This window comes from Pyrus communis, chromosome 13, assembly GCF_963583255.1.
Source record: "Pyrus communis chromosome 13, drPyrComm1.1, whole genome shotgun sequence".
Lineage (NCBI taxonomy): Eukaryota > Viridiplantae > Streptophyta > Magnoliopsida > Rosales > Rosaceae > Pyrus > Pyrus communis.
Genome location: NC_084815.1, coordinates 3,088,804 through 3,110,855, shown reverse-complemented (window position 1 = coordinate 3,110,855; position 22,052 = coordinate 3,088,804). Strand labels below are relative to the sequence as shown.

At 37.4% G+C, this 22,052-nt stretch overlaps 3 protein-coding genes and 2 pseudogenes across 3 annotated transcripts; 1 reads left to right on the top strand and 4 right to left on the bottom strand.

Annotated features, from left to right (window-relative positions):
* The first annotated feature begins 3,093 nt into the window (after nucleotides 1-3,093).
* LOC137712509 (33 kDa ribonucleoprotein, chloroplastic-like) lies at nucleotides 3,094-5,047 on the top strand (annotated as a pseudogene).
* A 19-nt stretch (nucleotides 5,048-5,066) lies between these two features.
* Nucleotides 5,067-8,899, bottom strand: LOC137713397 (uncharacterized; annotated as a pseudogene).
* Nucleotides 8,900-9,244: 345 nt separating this feature from the next.
* On the bottom strand, nucleotides 9,245-11,793 carry LOC137712510 (syntaxin-121-like). The gene is made up of 2 exons (XM_068451583.1): nucleotides 11,161-11,793; nucleotides 9,245-9,806 (listed from the first exon to the last, which is right to left on the bottom strand). The coding sequence occupies exons 1-2, from the start codon at nucleotides 11,684-11,686 to the stop codon at nucleotides 9,445-9,447; spliced, it is 888 nt and encodes a 295-aa protein (XP_068307684.1). The 5' UTR covers nucleotides 11,687-11,793; the 3' UTR covers nucleotides 9,245-9,444.
* A 2,133-nt stretch (nucleotides 11,794-13,926) lies between these two features.
* LOC137713443 (syntaxin-121-like) lies at nucleotides 13,927-15,408 on the bottom strand. Its single transcript, XM_068452738.1, has 2 exons — nucleotides 14,555-15,408; nucleotides 13,927-14,470 (listed from the first exon to the last, which is right to left on the bottom strand). Exons 1-2 carry the CDS (start codon nucleotides 15,117-15,119, stop codon nucleotides 14,040-14,042), a joined length of 996 nt encoding a protein of 331 aa, XP_068308839.1. The 5' UTR covers nucleotides 15,120-15,408; the 3' UTR covers nucleotides 13,927-14,039.
* A 1,031-nt stretch (nucleotides 15,409-16,439) lies between these two features.
* Nucleotides 16,440-21,690, bottom strand: LOC137712992 (uncharacterized). The gene is made up of 6 exons (XM_068452216.1): nucleotides 21,554-21,690; nucleotides 19,605-19,934; nucleotides 18,478-19,129; nucleotides 17,957-18,156; nucleotides 17,621-17,865; nucleotides 16,440-17,501 (listed from the first exon to the last, which is right to left on the bottom strand). The coding sequence occupies exons 2-6, from the start codon at nucleotides 19,871-19,873 to the stop codon at nucleotides 16,708-16,710; spliced, it is 2,160 nt and encodes a 719-aa protein (XP_068308317.1). The 5' UTR covers nucleotides 19,874-19,934; nucleotides 21,554-21,690; the 3' UTR covers nucleotides 16,440-16,707.
* Nucleotides 21,691-22,052: the final 362 nt, after the last annotated feature.

Sequence of the window (22,052 nt, the reverse complement as noted above, 5' to 3'; positions counted from 1 at the left end):
CCCATCAAGATTCTGCCTTGACATGCTTGTTTATCACAGAGGCTTCATCTAGAGAAGGCTCTGCAACATTGAAATTCTCTTCAACTCAACACATTATGCACCAAAGCCCTCGCTCTACGCGAAACCCTTCTCACAACCCTATGAAAAACATTATCCTAACTCTCTCGTCAACACATCTTCAGTTTTAACTAACAACACTGTGTTGACATCCAGAGACATCTTCAACTTGACTAACATCACTGGACCCGTAAAACCAAGCGATCAAGAAGCACCTTTGGTTTGGACTAACAGCAGTGCCTCTAGTCGGTTGGTTATCTATCCAATTATCGACTGGTGACGAGGTTTCAACTTATTCACCGAAAAAGTCACTTCATTAGCTTCCCAGTAATGAGTAATCTATGATTAATTACTTTCAAGTAGGACGTAATTAGCTCATAGCTACTGGATTTACATGTCACGTAGGCATTTTTGTAATTTTTAAGGTCAACATACACTATGCAAGGGAAAGAACACAAAAGAAGTTCTAAGAACATCTTCAATGAAAATGTCAAATCATAAAAGTCAATTACAATTGATGGTTGATATGGCAATCTGAAGTTTTATGTCAAATTTGGTATTTCTTCAACCAAATTGTCAAATATTATTTTCTTATTATTGTAGAGCTTTAAATGGTTGTATTTATTAGAAAAATTATTGAAACAAAATTTTTAGAGAGAACTAATAAAATTCCCTCATAAAATTTTTATCGAAAAACACTTGGAAAACTTTTCTTATTATTAAGACATTTTTTGTATTATAACCGCCAAAAAAAAAAAAAAAAAAAAGGAGAGACACTTTATGAGAATTTTGAATTAAAAAAAATATCCTTAGTAATAATAAAAACGTGACCTTAATGTTAAAGAAAATTGTCTAAGAGTTTTTAATAAAATAAAAAAGTTTGGCAAGGTCTATTTAATTTCTATTTTTATTGTTTGAAATTCTAGTGGAATAAGAGACCCACCGTTATACTAATAAAAATGAAAATGAAAGCTGATGTTAAATTTAACTCCTAATCACAATACTTAAATTCAGTAAGTAAATAACACTTTTATATCAACTATGCATACTAATATCTCCACCTAGAATTTAACATTTACCTTAGAGATCCATTTTCTCTCTTTAGACTTTCTCTACGACACTTGTATAATTATTGACTTATTGTTTTATTAATATTGACCTAATAAGGCATCATGTATTTTCCTACACAAAAAATTCTACTCAATTGTACATGAATGTAAACCACCATGGGTGGTTTAATGGTTGAGGTGAATTTCAGGCACGTATTTCACATTGTTCATTCTAAGTTCGATTATTAGCGCTAATAAATTACACGATGGTGGAAAGAAAAAGGCTGAAATGTCTTTGTGAGTTTTTCCAGCCTCATATGAGTGAAATGTCGTAGCTTAACCCTGATTCCATTTTAACAAAATAAATAAATAAAGAGAAATTTTATTTGAACCCATCTAACCTCTTTCTACACCCAACTTACTCTTTACATCCATATTGTTTTCAATTAAACTGTCAATATCTCTTTAAACCAAATTTACTACCTCAACTACCCTCAAACCCAATTCAATATGTAAATTTATTTTTATAACCATTTGAAAAATAAAAAACCAAAATCAAAGCATTCTCTCCTTTGCCATTCTCTCCTTCCAACAATTGCTCTTGATGGCCACTTAGTACTACGGTCTAGTGGTATTCCTCTTCACTTGTAAGTGAGAGGTCTTAGGTTTGATTCTTGTCACGGGCGAATTTGAACCACATTATTACTAGCTCATTGTGAGGCTAAGTCCACCCCCTCCCCGTAGTATAGATAATATCGTTTGTTCAAAAAAAAAAAAAAAATTGCTTTTGATGCAGTCTTCATCACCTGCTACAGAGTTGCTCTCGTTAAATCTTAGGTTGCTTTGCGTGACCATGCCAAACCAGTCGTCCCCTCTAAACTACCCTCAGGCATGTATTTTGGCTTCTCCAACACACACGCTAGTGTGTGCCTATATTGAGTTGGAGTTCACTATGTTTGTACTGAAAGGCCTCATTGAATTTGAGTTTTATCCAAAAGTTGTAATGTTCTTGGTAGGCCGCAGAAACAACACTAATGAACTTAAAAGATTTTCTAATATCTTTTCGATTTATCAATCTACATAGATTTTATATGAATTATATGTAAGTTGTAATTTTCAAGAGAAACTTGAAAGATTAGAAAGACGAAGAAACGAGAACTATTGTGATGTCAAAGAAAAAAGCATTAAAAAATTGATGAACAAGTACACAAATGTAAATTGAAAAACAACATTTTCTTATAACATTATGAGTTTATGAACACCACATTAAGTTCAACCAAAAAATACCTTCGATATCATGTGATTTCTAACTAATCAAGGAATTGTCTACACAAAATTTAACCTCGTCAGATAATTAAAAGCATGTGACTATAATGTACTTGGTTTAAAATCATTACTGACGGGTCTAATCTCCACTGTTCTAGGCGGCGCTAAGCGGTTGGTCACCGCTCCAATTAATACCTAAGTATTTGAAAATTAAGAAATGACGTCTAAACCTGCTGGGGCGCCCGCCTAAACAAACTCATCCAGGGAACAAAGTGTTAATTAAATTAAAGAGGTATTAGCCAATTTATTGAGTTTTGTCAAAATAGAACGTAAAAGAAAAAGGGATGTGTTATCCACACACCTCTTTTTACTTCTCACACACCCCTTTTTAATTTCTGTCCGTTTATATTCTTCAAGACATTCGATCCAACGACCGAAAACCAAAAAGGTATGAGAGAAGTAAAAAGGGTGTGTGGATATCACACCCTAAAGAAAAATTACATGATGATTAGGATTCAATTATTGGATGTGGATTTATTGATAAATCTAATTTTTATTATTAATTTAATCTTATACTTGTTGTGTAATAGGTTAATAAAAATATTTCATATTTAAAATTTAAATTGGACATAGAAAAAAATTATATGAGTTCACATAAAAAATTTCATAAATAAATTTGTGCATGAATGTAAACAAAATACATAAAAGGAAGGTTTATCAAATGAAAATCCAAAAATCCAGGAAACCTTATCCATGCCCCCACATCGGCTTTCGTCAAATGTGAAGCCCCTCCTCCCCGTCTTCTTCCACTTGAAGACCTTCCTTCCCCAAATACCATTTCCTCCCACACAATGCTATCCATGGCTTCCACAAGTACTTCTTGTTCTTCTCCCCTCTGCAACAAAATCTCCAATTTCTCAATCTCCCACTTACTCCCTCCAATCCCTACCCACTTACCACCACACATTAAACCCCTAAAACCCCTCAAGCTTAAAGCCCGTTTCCACAGCTTCCCCCACCCCTCTCCTCCCCCCAGTTTCCACCGCTCGTTGGCGGCGTTCGACGGCTTTGAAGCTGAAGAAGATAGTGAAAGCCAAGGCGAACAAGACCCAGAAGCACGGCGCCATGAAAAGCAAGAAGAAGAAGAAGAAGAAGAAGAGCAAAGAGAGGAAGTGGCAAAGATATCAGACGCTGGGAGGCTATATGTGGGGAATTTGCCTTATAACTTGACTTCAACCCAATTGGCTGAGGTTTTCGGGGAGGCTGGCACGGTGGTTTTTTCAGAGGTTTGAGCTCTTTTTCTTCATGTTTCCATTGTTTGATTTGATGGGTTTGTAGAATTGTTGGTGATTGTGTTTGTGTGGTGTAGATTATTTATGACAGAGTCACAGATAGAAGCAGGGGATTTGGATTTGTTACAATGTCTACTGTTGAGGAAGCTCAGGATGCCATTAGGATGTTTGATGGCTCTGTAAGTATCAATCAAATTTTGGTTCTTGTGTCGATTCTTTTAACACGAAAAAACTCGGGAACTGCTATTGACGCTCCAAAAAGGTCTATCCTTCGCTTCACTAAGTGCGGTATGACTTTTTTGGAATGCCAATAACAGCTCCCGGAAACTCAAACTTTCGGTTTTTTCAACTTTGATGGTGGCGATGTTTGACAGCAAGTAGGAGGTAGAACTGTGAAGGTGAACTTCCCAGAAGTGCCAAGAGGAGGTGAAAGGGAAATGTTAGGACCCAACAGACCAAGGACTGGGTTCAAGGTGTACATAGATAGCCCTCATAAGGTTTATGCAGGAAACCTTAGTTGGGGTTTAACTTCACAGGGTCTTAAGGATGCCTTTGAAGACCAGCCAGGGCTGTTGGGTGCCAAGGTCATATATGAGAGGGTTTCTGGAAGATCCAGAGGTTTCGGGTTTGTGACATTCGAAACTAATGAGGCTGCGGAATCAGCTGTCGTTGCCATGAATGGAGTGGTAAGACAAGTTTGTTAACAGCTCGTTTGGTACACCGTATTGGACTTGACGGTCTTATGCTGCCAGACTGTGAATATGAACTATTTGTGTGGCAACATAAGTCCGACAATACATTGTACCAAGTGACTTGTGTTGATCCTTGTGGATTGTATTGTGGTTCCGTAATAATCCGTTTGTTTGTGTGTGAAATTGCAAAACAGGAGGTTGATGGGCGGCCTTTGCGATTAAATATGGCGGCAGAGAGAGCAAGGACCGTTGTTTCCTCTCCAGCAGCATCAGAAACAACTGCACAAGACACAGACAGCAGTGACGTGGTTTCTCCACCAGCATCAGAAACAACTACAGACAACACGGACAACAGTGCATTGGTCTCTCCTCCTGCGTCCGATACAACCACTGACAACACAGACAACAGTGAATTGGTCTCCACTCCGGCGTCGGATACAACCACAGAAGACGCAGACAGCGGGGAATTGGTTTCCAGCGTTAGCATCTGATTTAACATTGCACTACAAGGCAGCCTAGAACAAGAAGTTTTGCCACACAAAGTGATGTTGAGGCTGTGTTGATTTTTCAGTTGCAGGGGCAAAGTGAGACTCGAGTTTTGTTTCCAAGGAGCGAGTAATTAGGCCTTAATCATGTATAAACGAATGGAAAACAATTTCAAAGTAATATTATTAAGTTGGTAAATTCTCAACTTCAGAATACGATGAAACTTTGATTCACCTGCAAGTGTTGTGGTACAACATCCGGCTCAGCTGACCTATATCATTGATACCTGTTACAACCAGCTACCACCTCAAGAACTTGCCTGAGAAACCGTCACATTGAATGACCAAGTAGATAAATAAATTAGGAGCTAAAACATAATTCACTTCAGATAAACATGCACTTGTTAACAACGAAATTGTCATCATCACTATGTTCAACTTCAAACAAAATTCCATGTCCTTGTAACAAGTTTACGACAAGAAGATAGATCCACAATGTCTTGATATCAAGTTGACTCAAACAATAATGCAACAGATTTACAATTCCCAACAAAGATAGATACATGTGTACTGCAGATATCAAAAGTCCAAGGATCGTCATTTCTCAATAAAAGCAGAATATAGTATATTCTCGATATAGCTTGAGAAAGCCATCCATTATAAAAACACTTCTGTCTGACAAATATAGTTTCCCTACTTGACAAATCACACACATTAATTCTTACATGACACCTAGTAACATCAGCAAATTAGATATCGTGGTACAAAGTTATGCAGTAATAGCACTTCCTAGGCAGTAAATGGTTCAAATTAGGGGAAATAGTATTCACTGAACAGTAATATGATGCTTTAAGAGTTTTCTTCATACACTATACAGGTTCATTATTCTTTTTGTCGACAAAGAAATAAATAAAAGAAATAAAGAAGTTCATGATATGGAAGTAAAAAAATATTTCAACATACCGAACTAAACAAGGTTCATTGCTATCTTTAACAATGCACTCTTGATCATACTTCTCTTTCTTCTTAGAAGGCCAAATGGACTTTACAAACTTAATCCCGGCACTTGTACTCTTGATTCCACAATATGGAGAATCTGTCTCAATCATCATCCTCTCAATAGGTGTCCCTCATAACATCCAGATTTTCAGTTGTCTTCAGAAAGCAACCATTTACACCTATTTAGGACCAAAAGGTATTCATGACCTCAATTTAAAGACCAAGATAAAGTGTTCAATATGTCCATTGTGACTAGCATTTAAAAATGAGCAGTTTATATCTAAGATGTAAAAGAGGAACTTTGTTCTCTTCTTTCGAACTTAGAAATAAAATAAAAAATCATAAAAATTATAAACACTGATGCAAAATTTCTTTGTTTGGAAAATGATTTGTTAATTCAATCAGAAACTCATTCTTATGGTGCTCAGTACTCAAGATTAAAATAACCAAGTAACCGGAGGTGTTGTTTAATGAGGGAATAGAATCGGTAAATTATAAAGGCTCTGAGATAGGTTAGACAAAAAATACCCCATTCCTGACCCTAAAAAGGTAAAATGTTCAAACCAAAATACCCTCTATGCAAAAGAATTAACTATCTGCTCAACCCCATGATTGCGATTGGGGTCATCTTATTCTCTCATAAAGCCACAATTTCCAAGTACCAAGGATGTAGGCTAATTTAGTCATAAATGCACTACACAATATTAGATAGAGGGTTATGAAATGATAATGCGCTTGGAGGGATTTTTAAATGACTACTTGAAAGAAGTCATTTTAAAAAGAAATCCTTTGTTTAGTGGTAATGCTTATGTAGGGTATTTTCAATCTCTCTAATCTAATGTTTCGTCGTGCATAACCATCAACCTTTAAATATTCATTTAGGCATATTAAATCTATGTTTCTTTTTCCACATTTGACAATGGATTCATACATTAAATTCAAAGAAATTCTACTCCTTAGAATGTTACAGAAAGCAACAGACATCATAAACTTTGCAGGGATTGACAGATTAGTATTAGAAACCATGCTATTTTGATAATATCTTCACCTATGTACATGTTGCTGATGGAAAGAAGTTTATCACGATCTTCTGCGCTACCAGTAAATGAATGGGCCACCCCACCGCTGAATCTGCGAAATAGTAGAGGCAAGTTTACAAGTCATGCACACAAGTACAGCACACTGCCATCATGTAGAAGTGAAAGACAGTCATAAAAATTCATTTAGTGCAGCAGAAGGCAAAAGGGGAAAAAAACAGGATCGAGCTAAACTTGAAGCTATTCTTTCCCTCGTTAACAGAAGTGATTATTCATCAGAAAACTAAAATGTCCAACTGGTATTTCAGTGGTATTTCAGTTGTCAAAATTGTAAGTTCAATCCAATTGTCCGGTTTATTCTGCATCCCCCGTTCTAGTAACTTTGGAATTTGAGGGTGGACAAAAATTTTAAAAATAAAAATAGTCATGACGTTAACCACCACATTTTGATTCTAGAAGTATGGTGATAAGCATTCTCACCTGCCGCTATTTCTCTCTACAATTTCACAGAAATCTGGAGCAGCTGCACGCATATGCAGAAACATGGGAAGCTTAGTGGTGTGTGCCAATTCAAACTGCTTCTCAGAATACCTGGAGTTCACAATAGAGTATAAGATGGAAAAGACAGAATGTATCATGTAATAAAATGAAAAGTAGAAGCGTGCAAGTGGAAACAGAGAATAAGAAAAAAACTACTTTTTCAGAAACGACGTACTTCTTTTGAATCTCTGCTGGGCAAAACTGAAGCCTGTCATAGTCCAGTCCACATTCACCAATTGCAACCACCTTCCAAGCACAAAAGAGAACGAAATAAGCAATACAAAATATATTGCTCCATGATATCAATATCTGAACAGACCAATCGTTCAAAGAAGTTTTAATGACTTGAAACCCTATAATGCACGCCTCATGTTCCTCCTGACATAGAGATGTTGGGTACGGGGCACACCTTTCCTTTCTCAATGCGCTCTTTGGCCAATAACAGAAGCGCCTGAAAATGCTTATCTGGATCCCCACTCTCTTCAAATTCCTAAACAGAATAGACAATGACCCTACCTCTCAAGCATCTCTAAACAAAACCGAAAATCAACAATATCAACTTCTTCCGCGAATAAAAGTAAGAAGTGAGAAAGAAAAAAGGGCAGACCTTGCATCTAGTGGGGTGCACACCAACAGTACAAAAAAGCCTTGCTGCAAAAAAATAAAAAATAAAAAAAATAAACCAAGAACAAACCCCAATTTGTTGCACAAGTCGACATTTTTAAAACTTGGCAATGACATTTATTCACAAAAATACAGTAACAAAACAGAGCAAGCGAAAAAAATCATCGGTTTCCGCAATTGTTAAAGCTTCCTTTGATTCCTCAAGTGATCCACCAGTGACCTACATTATCCATAAGCCTAATTCTAATTTCAGAGCGCATTAAACAACAACAATTACTAAACAATTCTAATTGAAAAGGAAAGAGAGTTACGATAATCCGGTCGACGCCGGCAGTCCAAGCCCTGCTCAAAACCGTGGCTATATCCGAGACATGGCACTGCTTTCCATTGTAGATTTCTCTGAACATTCCATCTGTATGAACACGTTCTTCAAAGTTTCAGGTCCCATAGTCGAATTTAAGAACAATGAAGTTTGGTTTTTGGTAAGATAAAAATGGCATGCCAAGTGTTGGATGAAATGCCAGAGAGACTAACCTGTGAAGTTGACGGCTATATCTGAATTGGGTATCAACGGGAACCGCAGAGAGAGACTTGTTAATTGCGTGTAAGAAGAATGAATTGCTGCAGAAAGAAGGGATTTTGGAAGAGATACTTGCCTATCATGCGGACTGTTGCCATGCCCAAAGCGGACTGCGAGAGGGAAAGGATCAATGTAAATAGGCAAAAGAAAAAAAAGAGAGAGATCGAAGCGGAACAGGATCAATGTATCACTTTGAGCTTTTGTTGTTTGTAAGGGAAGAAGTGGAATGATTTTCAGTGCGTTTTTGTAGTCTCGGGGCAAAATTTACCGATAAACATCTCTAATCTTAGACAATCATAAACAAAGAATGTTGTAGCAAGATAGTGAGAACTAGTTAGATTAACAGTGAAAACTTATCCAATCTATATGGGCATCCATACTTACAACTCTCCGCCCACGCATCATTGACTATTTGACTCGTTAAAACCTTGTTAGGAAAAATCCAGTATGAATTTTAAAATAATTTCATGTTTCTACACGTTAAAATTTAAGTAGCAAGGTATGCAATTATTTTTGTCATAATTAGACCAACGAAGTTAAAACCTTGCTACTCATATGACGTTTCGCATTTCTTTCTTTATTTTTTGACATAGATCTCTGTCAAAGGAATGAAACAACTGACCTAACCAAAACAAATCAAGTATATATGCTTACAATACAATATACATAGGCCTCCAAAAGCAAGGAAAAGAAATGGAGTGGAAAATAAGAACAAAAGTACACGTATTGACCGCAAACATAACCAAAAAAATACATATCTCAAGCTCAAAAGATAAAAACTAAAATCTAAAAATAATATGGTTATCGGACATGGCCTTGATTTCTAATTTAATATTTTAGGCAGTATTGAGGCCAATATAATCCCGATGATAATGAGCAAGATTATAATGCCATAACAAGTCCATTTACGTGTGTTTTTCTGTAAGAATCTAGCTTTCTGCAACTGCTGAGTGCCAGAATGCACAAATGAATTAGCTCTCTCCACGTGGCCCTGAATGTCGTCCAACTGTTCACCTTGAGCTTGCACGAGAACTGCCATGTCCATGAACACCTGGTGCAACTCGTTCAGATTTCTCTCCATGGCCTTCACACCATCATGTCTCTCTTGAATTTCTTGTATGGTGTCTAAAACTCTCCCTCTTCCTTGCTCTTGGATTGCCTTCTGTAAAAATGTCTCGCTCTCACCTACAAGCATGTATAATTGCTAGTTACACAAATTAGCAATTGATTCTATGAGCATCGATTACTACACCAACTAATTTTGCTCATGTTATTAAGATACGTATGTAAGATTCAAGGATGCTCAAGCGCTAATTAGTAACTGAATTAATACACTTTTAACCACTTATATGAATCACACTACAATATTTCTTATAATTTGAACCGATTAATTTTTAGGTCATTATTGAAATATCTTCCATGCCAAATTTTATTTCAAGCGTTTGACAAACCAAACTGACCCATGACTTAAAACAGGAAATCTCATTCCAAATGGTCGTATACTTTCATCAATCACAAATCTTGTAAGGATCACTTAAGTAAGTTTATTTGAGAGGTAGCCTTTTATGATGACCCACTGTACATTTATTTCAACAATTCAAATTGTCTAGTTTTAAGTCTTGCCTTAAAGATTGTCATAATCAGAAACCATATATATGATCATTGGACTAAAGTGTAGTCATCATTTTCGTGTTTTTTTGTAGCACAATGTCTCAATGGTTTCGAAGTTGTCTTTTTGTGCATTGAAGTGAATACATGAATTAAAATATTCACAGTTCCGATCGTGGAAAAAATTATAAAATCAACTCCACAAAATTCCCTCAAATGAATTTGTTTGAAGAATTCCTTGATGAAGAGGGTTATTTTCTTTCTTTGAAAAGTCGTTGTATATCCGATACATCATGTGACATTGGTGTCCCAAAATTCACCCGTATTGGAACATCTGTATCATTATTATGTCAATTCTAGATCAAAACCTTAAATGCATCCAACAACTAGTGTATATATTATATAGGTATTTTAATCAAAATAGTTTTTGAAATTGACATAATTCTTCACTTTGGTCATTGAGTTTTAAAACCGATAGAAGTTGTACCTGAGATTGTCCATTGTCCATCAATTGGTCATTCTGTGAAAAAATTCCATTAAATTGAAAAAACTACCAACTTAAGTAGAGGGGTTGATTTGACAAAAATATTCTCAATTTAATGGAGATTTTTACGAAAATACCAAAATGATTGACAATAGATAATCTCAGAGACAACTTCTATTGGTTTTAAATCTCAGATATCAAAATGAGAAGTTATGTCAATCTGAGATATCATTTTAACTTAAAAAGCTTATTATATGTGTCATAAATAATCGAATAGATCCCCCAATACCCTTCATCTCATCATTTTGGTATATATTTGTTGAGCTCAGTATTCAAACCTAGATTTACGCTGCCAAATCATTTGATTTCTTGATTATATTTGGCGAAGGTAACATTGCGGAACTACTATTTGTAATTCAAATATTTCACAGATGCTATATATGTTACCTGTAGAGATGAGAAGGTCTAGGGTTTTGTCGTCGGGGTTCTCTCCGGTGACCGTGAAGTACCTACGCTGAACGGTCTCTCTGTGCTCCGATGAGATCTTGTTCCTCAAGTCATTAAAGCTATCCATGGAATCCTTTAGCTTCTTCCTCAGCCCGTTGACCACGGACGTCCGCGTCCGGTCAGATGAGGACCCTGGACCACAACCAGGCAAGCTCCGGTTGGCAGCGTTGGACTTGTCCAACGCATCCAACTGTACCTTAAGAACCTTAGCGTTCTTGAGGGCGGTATGGACATCCGCGTCCATGCGGGTTCGGAGGTCCTTGACAGCCTTGGAGTTGTGGAGACTCTTGCTCTGCTCGTGTGCGCCTTGCAAGCTCTTATTGATCTTTTGGAGCTCATTGAGCTCGTTCTGGACCGACTCCACATCCTGGAAAAACTTGTTGAGTTCGTTGGACGTTGCAGTCATTTCGATGACATGGTGGTCCGGCGAGGCCTCGGAGAAGGAGCTAGAGAGCAGATCGTTCATTTTTCCGATACCTTAATTTGCTGTAAGATCATAAACTCAGAAGTCAAAAGTTAACCTTACCTCTCTGAGTTTCTGTGACTCAAAATTTATGGTTTAGATACATGTTATACACAGAGAAGTGCTTTGGCAGTCTTTCTTGACTTGTAGTTCAAGTCTTGGCCGCGTTTCAAGTTTTCAACTTCCAACTTTGAAAGGTTCAAACATCATCCCCAAGTACCAAGTGGATTCCTAACTCCTGTGTACGTAGCAGCCGAGGACCATGTTTTTTTCCAACCTTCTGGTATCTATTTGGAGAAATGTAGGACCACTTTAATTTGTAGACTAGTGAGAATACAGGCCCTTTATTGGATCCATTCTATATCGAACTTCAACGATCTGTTTGTATGTGTTATGTGTACCAGTTGGGATGAATTATTTACTAATTCCATGTTTATAACTAGACCGGCATCTTCTAATAATTTAAAGGTGTATCTTAATAACTTTGGTTGACAAAGAACATAGTAATAAAAATTGGTTTTAATATGGATAGTACATGCGTCCCCCTCTATATGGGAGAATAAGGAAGAAAGTCATGGTTTCACAACTAATTAATTGGCAATATGATAAGTAATTCAATTACTTATGACTGTTAGGCTTCACACATTGGACAACCTACTATGATACCATTAAAAAATTGAGGTTCCACCATAAAACTAACTAGCAATATGGGAAGTGGTCCAATCACTTCTAAGCACATGCAAAGTTTATTTTTCCTCAAATATGGGATTCACTCTCAACAAATATACATAACATATTTTGACATTATTAATTTCATAATCAGTTTAGTTTCTTAATCATCATTCATCCCTAAAAAAAAAAAAAAATCATTCAAATTGAAAATCGTTTAGTCATCCTAGAACAAATCGATGGTTTAATTACTAATAACATAGTAACTCGACGGTCTAATGGTATTCATGTTCGCTTAGAAGTGAGAGGTTTTAGATTCGAATCTTGTGGATGACGAATTCGATACCAAATTAGGCTGCTCATTGTGTGGCTTAGTCGAACTTCCCTTTCCTTAGTATAAAAATATCGATATACTAAAAAAAAAAATACTAAATAACATATAAACGGTATGAGCCGGGCTTAAGTCGTTTTCTTGAAGCCCCTAGTAATAACCATTGCTGACGTCTAACATTTATTAATATTTGGTACCACAAAATTATGAATTAAATCTCAATTCTCCTATGGGATCCCTTCTCCTATCCATCAGAGAAAAAAATGAAAAGAAAAAAAAAAAGTTATATGGGTTGAAGAGTATTTATATGGTTGATAATTGTCTAGCTGCACTAGGACGTTTTGTTATTGGTATTCAGAAATGTGTTGATCAATATCCAACTGCCCCTTCAATATTCATCCGCACCTTGATCACCAGGCTTCTACAATATCTCTATATAATTATCAACGGCAGACTGTTCAGCTAAGAATATCCTTGAAGCGGATTGAAATCCTCAGGTTTTTATCGAGACCCATTATGCACCCTCTTCAAAAAAAATAAAAAAAAAAATCATTATTTTTGGGACAATAAAAATAGTGCATGTCAATATTGTGGATTAATAGCTAGTATTTATCTTTATTTATAAGTGAATCGTCTTGTATTTAAATTTTGTAAAAGATGAACTTGAAAAATACTAGTTTATTTATCCAAAATTGAAGAGTGTGAAAACTGTAAACAGAACAATACGACGGCAAAAAGAAAATAAGGAGGTTATTAGAGCAATAATCATTGAATGTTAGCTCAAATAGAGTTTTGATTCATGAACTAAGAATCCGTGAGTATTGATCCATAAACTAAAAATCCGTGAATGATTCTTGAATGTGTTATAAGGTGGATCAGTGATACTTTTGATCAACTTCATTAGAATTTCTATCCAAAATAAAAAGTATAAAAAACCAAAAAATAGATGAAAAGATTTACGGAACTAACAAAACTAATCATTACTCTACATTATAACAAAGTCAAATACAAATACTCACGAAATTTTGATTCAAAGACTGACACTCCAATTAAACCAAAATTCAAGGAGTATTATTCCAATTTTCTCGAATATAAAAGGATAGAAGAAGGTAAGCAATGAACTCCACATGATAGTTTGTTTTTTTTTTTTTTTCTTTTTTTTTTCTTTTTTTTTGACAAAACAATATTTTAATTTACTTAAAATAAAATTTAAACTTAAGTGCGAGCAAGAAACACAATCTAATGAAATTAAATATACCTCTATTAAAAAATAAAATCAATGCGCAAAAATGTAACACAAAAACAATAGGAATGTGGCGTAAGAACAAAATCACAACACTCTCTCTCCCTCTCCTCCTACGCTGGCGGCGGCGGAGCGGCGGGCGTCGGATTATTGCTACTACTATTGTCGTTATTGCCACCGCCATTGCCCCAATTCCACGGCTTCAAGCTGAGGATCACGATCAGAATAATCACGAGCAGCAGAATAATGGCGTAGCAAGTCCACTTGCGTGTGTTCTTCTGGGAGGCCCTGGCCTTGGTGAGCTGCTGTGTGCCTCCGCTGACGAACGAGTTGGCTCTCATGACGTGGTTTTCGATGTCGTCGATCTGCTCCCCCTGCGCCTGCACCAGCACCGCCATGTCCAGGAACACCTGGTGCAGCTCCTGCAGGTTCCTCTCCATGTCCTTTACGGCGTCGTGTCGCTCCTGGATCTCCTGGATCGTGTCGAGGACTTGGCCCCTCCCTTGCTCCTGTATTGCCTTCTGCAGAAACGTTTCGCTCTCTCCTGCAACAATCATGCTTAATTTGATTAATCCATTACCTCATTAAGCACTAAAATTGGAGGGAGCATTAGGGTTTTCGCCATTACCGGTGGAGATGAGGAGGTCTAAGGTCTTCTCGTCGGGATTTTCGCCGGAGACGGTGTAGTACCTCCGCTGTACGGTCTCACGGTACTCGGATGAGATCTTCTGCCTGAGAGCGTTGAAGCTGTCCATGGAGTCCTTGAGCTTCTTCCGGAGGCCGTTGACGACTGAGATCCGAGTCCGGTCCGAGGACGACCCCGGCCCGCAGTTCGGAAGACTCCGGTTAGCGGCGTTCGACCTGTCGAGCGCCTCCAGGCGGACCTTGAGCACCTTGGCCTTCTTGAGGGCGAGGGTGACGTCAGCGTCCATGCGGGATCGGAGGTCCTTGACGGCGGTGGCGTTGTGGAGCGTCTTGCTCTGCTCGTGGGAGGACTGGAGGCTGAAGTAGACGCGCTCGAGCTCCTTGAGCTCGTCCTTGACGGACTCGACGTCGGCGAAGAACTTGTCGAGGTTGACTCCGGCGGCGCCCGACCCTGCCGTCGACCCCATCTCGATGACGTGATCGTCGCGCCGCGGCGACTGCTCCTCGCTCCGGAACCGCGAGAAGGAGCCGGAGAACAAATCGTTCATGATTTTTGCGAGTTTCGTGTATTTGAAACCGAAATCGGAGCCAAAATCCGATCGGAATGGATAAGAAAAATGGGGAATTTGGGAGGAAATTGGAGATATGATATTTTGGAGAGGGGGTATGAAGTATGAAGAGGAAGGTGGGGCGGTTTAATTAGTCAACGAGGACTCTCAGGCGGGATGTGGATTTTGGTGCGAAAAACGAAAGAGGCGGTTTCTTTCTTTTTTTGTGAGTGGGCCAGCTGTCAATGTAGAGAGAGAAAGACGATGAGAGAGAGAGAGAGCTTAATCCTCAATCCTCTGTGTTAGTTAATATGCAGCCATTTGGCCTAATTACGCGTGAGGGCAGAGGGGAAACTGGGAAAATTGGAAATTAGGAAATTTAATGATTGAATAATTAAGTTGGAAAACGAGTTAAAAGAAAAACATGGGACTTGGTCGCGTGTTATTTGGGGCTTTGTCTTCTTCTTCTAAGCTGTTTCGCATTTTAATGTTGCCATATGGCTGCTAACAACGTAATGAATGAGATCGAATTTTCTGCCCTCCACATGAGCGTGGTGTTTCTATGGACTCGATAAGTAATTGACGAGTATTTAATATCTTAAATTTTTTAATTTATCATCATAAAAATAACATGTGTTAAATACTTATTAGGGCTATAAAGAGATCGCACATATTTTGAATGCAAAAGATTTAATCTCGTCATAAATCGGATAAAAGAGACTTGTTTACACACAAAAAGTGGAAGATATCTCAAAAGGATCGAAAGCAATAATGCATTGTCATGTTTGAAATATTAAGAGCAATTAAAATTCTATTTTGAAGAGTAAACTTTTAAAAATGTATCTCCGAGAAATACGGTAAAAGACTCTTTATTATAAATATTTAAAAATAAAAACAATTACTCTTTAAATTTAGAAAAGAAAGAGAATGAATGAAGAAGACGACGATGGCTTGATCATGGTTGTCAAGCAAAACCCAGAAAAGAAACAACGAGACAAAGTACCCTAGAATTCGACGAATTAGATAAGTTGGTCTTTGACTAGTTGATCGAACATTGTCTGAATTGTTAGATTGAATCAAGTAGGGTTGTATCTATTTGTCCGATTATCCGGTTCAAGTTTTCCGAACCAGGAAACCTTCCTCCACTTGTATAGTTCCATCCAACCTTTTGGAAATGTTCAGATTTCGAAATTTTCAAACATGAATTTCCATTCCAACTAGCACCCCACTAAAAATCCATTGTATAGTAATGACTCGTGAAAACAAAAGAGTACATCATAAATCGGAATCTAATCCCTCAAGTATTTTGATTACGATTACGTAAAGGTGCCATAAAAATTACATCTTGCCAATCGAGTCTCAACCTGCATTGCAAGACAATTTGACAAACATTTCCATGTGCTTAAAATTATCATTGCAATGTTAACTCAATTTACAATTTCCCGTGAACGTAGAGATCATACTATATACTTGTCACAACTGAAATCAGATTTTCCTCTATAATTCTTCCATAAAGATTAAAGAATATGAAACAAAAGACAGTTGCAAGGCTAAGGAATCCTATATCTCTCTCTCCCAACCCTAACAATCATCTCAATCTCGACAATCTTTTTCGCTTACGGTTCTTTTTCCTTGCTGCGGTGCTCCTTGGATCGTTGGACGCGGAAGGAAGAGTCAGATTAGTCAATGGCTTTCCGAAACTGGTTCTGCCTTTCTTCGAAACCCACTGCAGCGGCAGATTGTTTACCACCGTGCGAATGTCATTAGCACTACTCACTTCCACAAGATTTCGTATTTGATCAAGCATCTGCATTGTCCAGGCCATTGAGTGATCTAGAGCAATCGAATCATCCATTGGTTTCTTCAAAAGGTTCATCAAGACATCTTTGAATGACTGAGAAGACATGGAAGGCTGATAACCTTGGCGACTTTCGCAGATCATGTTGACTTTGATGACATGCTTGCAAAGGTTCCCTTGCATTGACCACGCACAATCGCAAAAGGAAAACTCTGATCCGGGATTCCACACTAGATGCATGGTGCCGCTGTCCTTCTGGCTCAAAACCTTGGCAAAGAGGTGGTCTTTATCATCTAAGGAAACTGCAGAATCCGGAATTTGCAGTGCCCTGTGCCATGACGTAGAAGCAATATATTCCTCCTTAACATTTTGGAAAGCATCACATTCATCTGCATAGCGGTCAAGCCAGTAGCTTGAATGCAGCTCGGTGGTTAGCTTGTGCACTAACCAATCAACTCTCTGGAGCGCTCCAAGATGTGAATCATCGAACAATTTCACTTTCATCTTGATGTGATATGCTTCAATGGCACCAGATGCTTCTTGGCTTGCAAGCGGAAGACTCCTCATTGTTGAAAGCCACATTTCTGTTAACAAGAAACAACATAGTTTCATGCAAAACTTGTAAGACCATTAAACATGATGTGTCCAGGAATGTGCATCAGTGTGTGTCAGAGTGAGTGAGAGAGAGAGAGAGAGATCTAACCAATCTTTGGTACCCAAGACTGCTTAAAGTATTCCATAAATGCAGTCTGATCAACAAAATCTTGTGTTAGTTCTTCTAAGGCAACCAGGGTATCACTTCCATCCCAAATGCTATACGCAATATTACCCAGACGTTTAAAAATTTCACGCTGAACTTCAATGTTATTGCATTTCTTTACAATATTCCTCAGCCATGATCTACGAACACGCCAAAGGGAAAATAGGACGGGACAACAGAAAATATCTCTGAAAGACCATGAAATGTGTTATTAGAATGCACAATATTCTAAGTCCAGATAAATTTAATGCAGAGAATTACAGAGACAGAGCATCCTGCCTGATGGGATCAATCTCAGCTGCTGCATCATCAATTAAGAAACCATTGATCTTCCATCCGGGCTCAACACTACGAGCTCGATCAAGTAGAGCTTTCATCCATTTAGACACATCTGGCTTTGCAAAGCTACGCGTGATGACCCATGCGACAGGGAGTGCATGTTGTCTTGAGTCAAAGACAAGAAGTGTACACAAAGGATACTGCCATTTCAAACACGTATAAATAAATATCTACTTTCTATGCACATTCCCTAAATCTACAAAAATATACATTCACGAATCATTTCATGACTCAGTAACTCATATATTCCAAAATGAACCCTGTATTTAATGGATATGTGATGGAAAAGAAAAGTCAACATGATAACAAGATAACTACCCGCAAGAGTTTTTCGTTTATTACGATTCATTCTCTAGGAAACAAGTCCTACTAAACCTAGAAATAAGGAAAGAAATCTTATAGCTCACTAAAGGGTTAGTCAGTTCACAAGCTTGTACAAAAAGCATTAATGATTTGGTTACCTTAAGTCTCTTTATGCCAAATGTTGAATCAGCTGCAATGAGACTGCGGTGGCCAAAACGAATCATTTGTTGCAGCTGCCACTCCGTTTGAATCCCCAGAAGGAAAGGATCTTTCTCTGAAGTATCCTGATAAATGAATATGGATTTTTTGTTGCGTTCAACCCACATTCGGATGCTAGCTTGATCATCAAGATCCAATTCATGGGTAGATCGCTTAATAATCATCCCAAGTTTATGGACATACTGGGAAGCAAGGCTATTTACTTTTGCATTCGAACCACAATACCGCTGAATCCCTTCAATGTGCTTCTCTAGTACATTTTCTTCAGGAATGCCAAGGTAGATCATAGACATTGTTTGCTGTTGAATCTCATTACAGATATATGGAATTTTATTGGCTCCCGGGCCAATCGCATCTCTGTCAAGTGGGCCATGGCAAACAAAACCAGATTTGTTCACATGGCGCCTCTCATGATATATAATTAGTGCAAGTGATGGGCGTGCATACAAACGCTTCACTACAAAATTGCATGTACAGCCCCGCATGGATTGAGGTCTAGCTGCACGGTTGCGGGTGTTGAGTCGATATTTTCTGCTAGGCAAAATACCCCCTCCTTCCCCATAATTTTCAGGACCGAAAGAACACCAATACCTTCAACAAGAAAGAATGAACAATTAACAACTGTAGTGCCTAAAATAAGAAAATAGCGGTGAATATAAAATAGAGAGAGATTTTTTTTTTTTTTTTTTTGGGGGGTTGGTCCATCCAAAAATTTGCTGCTCATATGACCCACAACATTAAAATTGGTAATCTCAAAGTCACCTGAGCAGAAAACTCTCAATGTTGTCCTCATACACCTGATTTATGTTGGTTAAATCAAGACAGATCAAAATTAAAAGTAAAAGAACATGCACATGCAGATTAATTCTTTCAGAATGCATTAATAACGAATTAGAACCAGATATTAGATAAGCTGGAAACTCAAAGTGTTGAACTCACTAAAGCAGACTTTACCAGAACAACACTATCTTTTGAATGATTCGTGGAAAAGTAAGCTTTTTGGTCCTCCAGAAGAAGATAATAGAAGAACAATGAGGTGGTATGGTTTAAGAATTTCTTTACTCACAGCTTATATTCCAAATACTCATCATCCTTGTATTCCGTAAAGATGCCCATCTTTCTTCTTCTTCCCCTTTCAATATGAAATCTTGTTGGGCACTCTAAATTTGAGCCTTCTCCAATTATAAAGTCATCCACTCGGTCATAAGGAATGAGGGCTGCATCATCATGGTTCTCGGTAGTGCCAAATTTGGTCCAAGTCAAATCAGCAGAGGAGAAATCCTCCTCCGGTGGATCTTGAACTGGAAGATCGTTTATAGATTCAACAATAGCCATAGGGTTGTAGATCCGTAACGCAATATTTAGCACCAAACCAGCTCAACAATTAGCAGCACATCTGCAAATACAGTAAACACAATCCCTTTAATTAGCAACAAAATATCGTAAACACGTCAAATCAAGAAGTTGCATATATAGTTTCATGGTTGTTAAACTTGGAACTCTACTTCGGACATGTAGCTAGTTAAATCAGTGTCACAATAATAATATTCTTATAATCTACATAGAAGAAAGTACAAAATATAAGTATACAATAAATACTCTAAAGTATATGTATGGAGTCTAATGCATAATTTAATAGTCACACAATCCGAATATTTATAAACTAAAATAGAAAAACAGAACAACTAGGCTTTTGGACTAGTGGACCAAGAGAGCAAAAGTATTAGCATATGAAACAGAGAAAAACCCAAAAGAATATTTACAGTTAAAGAAAAGGCCAAAAGATAGAAGTCAGAGAGAGTTATCACATAGACAGAAAAGGCAGGACATGATTTCAGCATGTGTACAACTTTCTACAACCCTAGAGGTTTCACTTGTTTTGTGAAAACGAAATCAGTGCTCGGAATCCAGAAAAGTAAAATGATATCCATTATTGCTTCACCTACTAAAATTTTTAAAACCTCATTTACTCACTAATACAAAAGATGGTGTTTCCAAAGATGGAACTGCGAAAATCATTGATGCTAATGATCTCAGCTACACTAACTATATTCCTATCAAATAAGCATTTCCTACAAATTACAAATCCAAATTTCGGGCTGGCCTTAGCTGGAACTTCCCACTAAACCCTACTAACAAACCACCAACAAAATTCAATGCTTCTCTCAGTAAGTCAGATTATTACACACCCCAAGCAACCATTTTCTCCCATCTCTATTAGACTACACAGTCGGACCAATAAACCCCTATAACACCATGTTCAAGCAACAAAAATTTACAAAAAACACCATAGTAACCTTAAACCGAAAGAAAAACAAAAAGAAAACCGCGATGACCCAAAAAAATGAAAATAAAATAAATAAACTTAAATTGGAAGACAATTCAGTTGCGTTCCTTTGGTGCTTCACATGGAACAACAATGCCCGCTGGCCGAAAAGAGCAGATTTCATACAAAAATACTAATAAATTTGAAGGAACCCAGAAACAAAAAATTGCAGGAAGAACTTAACTATTTAGCTTTACTCCTTAGGTCAGTTCATAAAACCCTAAATGGTCGAAAGCCAATTTCTTTCCACTTGTAATCTCAGCCCAGAACAAAACTTCATTCAGTCAAGAACATTCCTTTACATGTATTCCTGGTGTTCAACTTCAATTTATATTTTGATGAAAACCCAGAAACCCTTTTACGTATATTACTACTGATTACCCTAACTATGTATCACAGCACCCAGAAACTCTGATTACACAGAAACCCATAAACCCTGATTACCCAGAAACCAATAAACCTTGATTACCCTATACTATTTATCACCCCAGCACCAATTCAAAGAAGCCTTTGAAGAATTGGTGCCCCATTTTCGCTAACCAATTAATAAAACTTAAACCCAAAAAGCTATTGAGACTACGAAGATCAAAGAAACCCAAATCTTCCAATTATCCAGTTCAATATTTCAATTTCCCAACTAAAAAAATGTTGAAATAAGCAGATAGAGGTTGACAGAGAAGGAAATTTACCTTCTTGTTGGTGAAGAGTGCTCGAACCAGATGAGAGGGAGAGTTCTCGAACGGACTGGACTGGAGGGGAGCGGCGACAGAGATATGGAGAGGGCGCTGTGGAAATGAACGGCTAAACAGACGGGGCAGGATTGTCAAGTTCCATTAATTGTTATTTTTCATCTTTTATTTATGAAATTAAAAAAAAATGTTTTTGGAGAAACATTTGCTTTCCGTTGTTTTTGACTTATAATTTTAAAAAAATTAAATTGTTAAATAATTTTCGTAATCACGAACCGCACTTAGTGGTTTGAGTTGCGACTGTTAAGAATAAAATATTTAAAGTTTGTTAAAAGCGAGAGTTGTTAGAGATAAAAAGTAAAACTGAATAGCTTGCTAATTTAACAAAAGATTTAGCGTTAGTCTTGGAAATGTTCTAATTGCGTTATTGGCTTATGAAATCGCAAATATCATACCCGGCATAAGCACTTCATCGGCTTTATACACCCATATGGCAACA

Excerpts from the sequence above, each read along its gene's own strand:
- LOC137712510 (XM_068451583.1), bottom strand. The coding sequence starts at position 11,686 with ATGAACGATCTGCTCTCTAGCTCCTTCTCCGAGGCCTCGCCGGACCAC. Across the intron at positions 9,807-11,160 it reads AGACCTTCTCATCTCTACAG|GTGAGAGCGAGACATTTTTA; the intron begins GTAACATATATA and ends ACATGCTTGTAG.
- LOC137713443 (XM_068452738.1), bottom strand. The coding sequence starts at position 15,119 with ATGAACGATTTGTTCTCCGGCTCCTTCTCGCGGTTCCGGAGCGAGGAG. Across the intron at positions 14,471-14,554 it reads AGACCTCCTCATCTCCACCG|GAGAGAGCGAAACGTTTCTG; the intron begins GTAATGGCGAAA and ends TGATTGTTGCAG.
- LOC137712992 (XM_068452216.1), bottom strand. The coding sequence starts at position 19,873 with ATGGCTATTGTTGAATCTATAAACGATCTTCCAGTTCAAGATCCACCG. Across the intron at positions 17,866-17,956 it reads GCTGAGATTGATCCCATCAG|AGATATTTTCTGTTGTCCCG; the intron begins GCAGGATGCTCT and ends ATGGTCTTTCAG. Across the intron at positions 17,502-17,620 it reads GTCTTGGGTACCAAAGATTG|AAATGTGGCTTTCAACAATG; the intron begins GTTAGATCTCTC and ends TCTTGTTAACAG.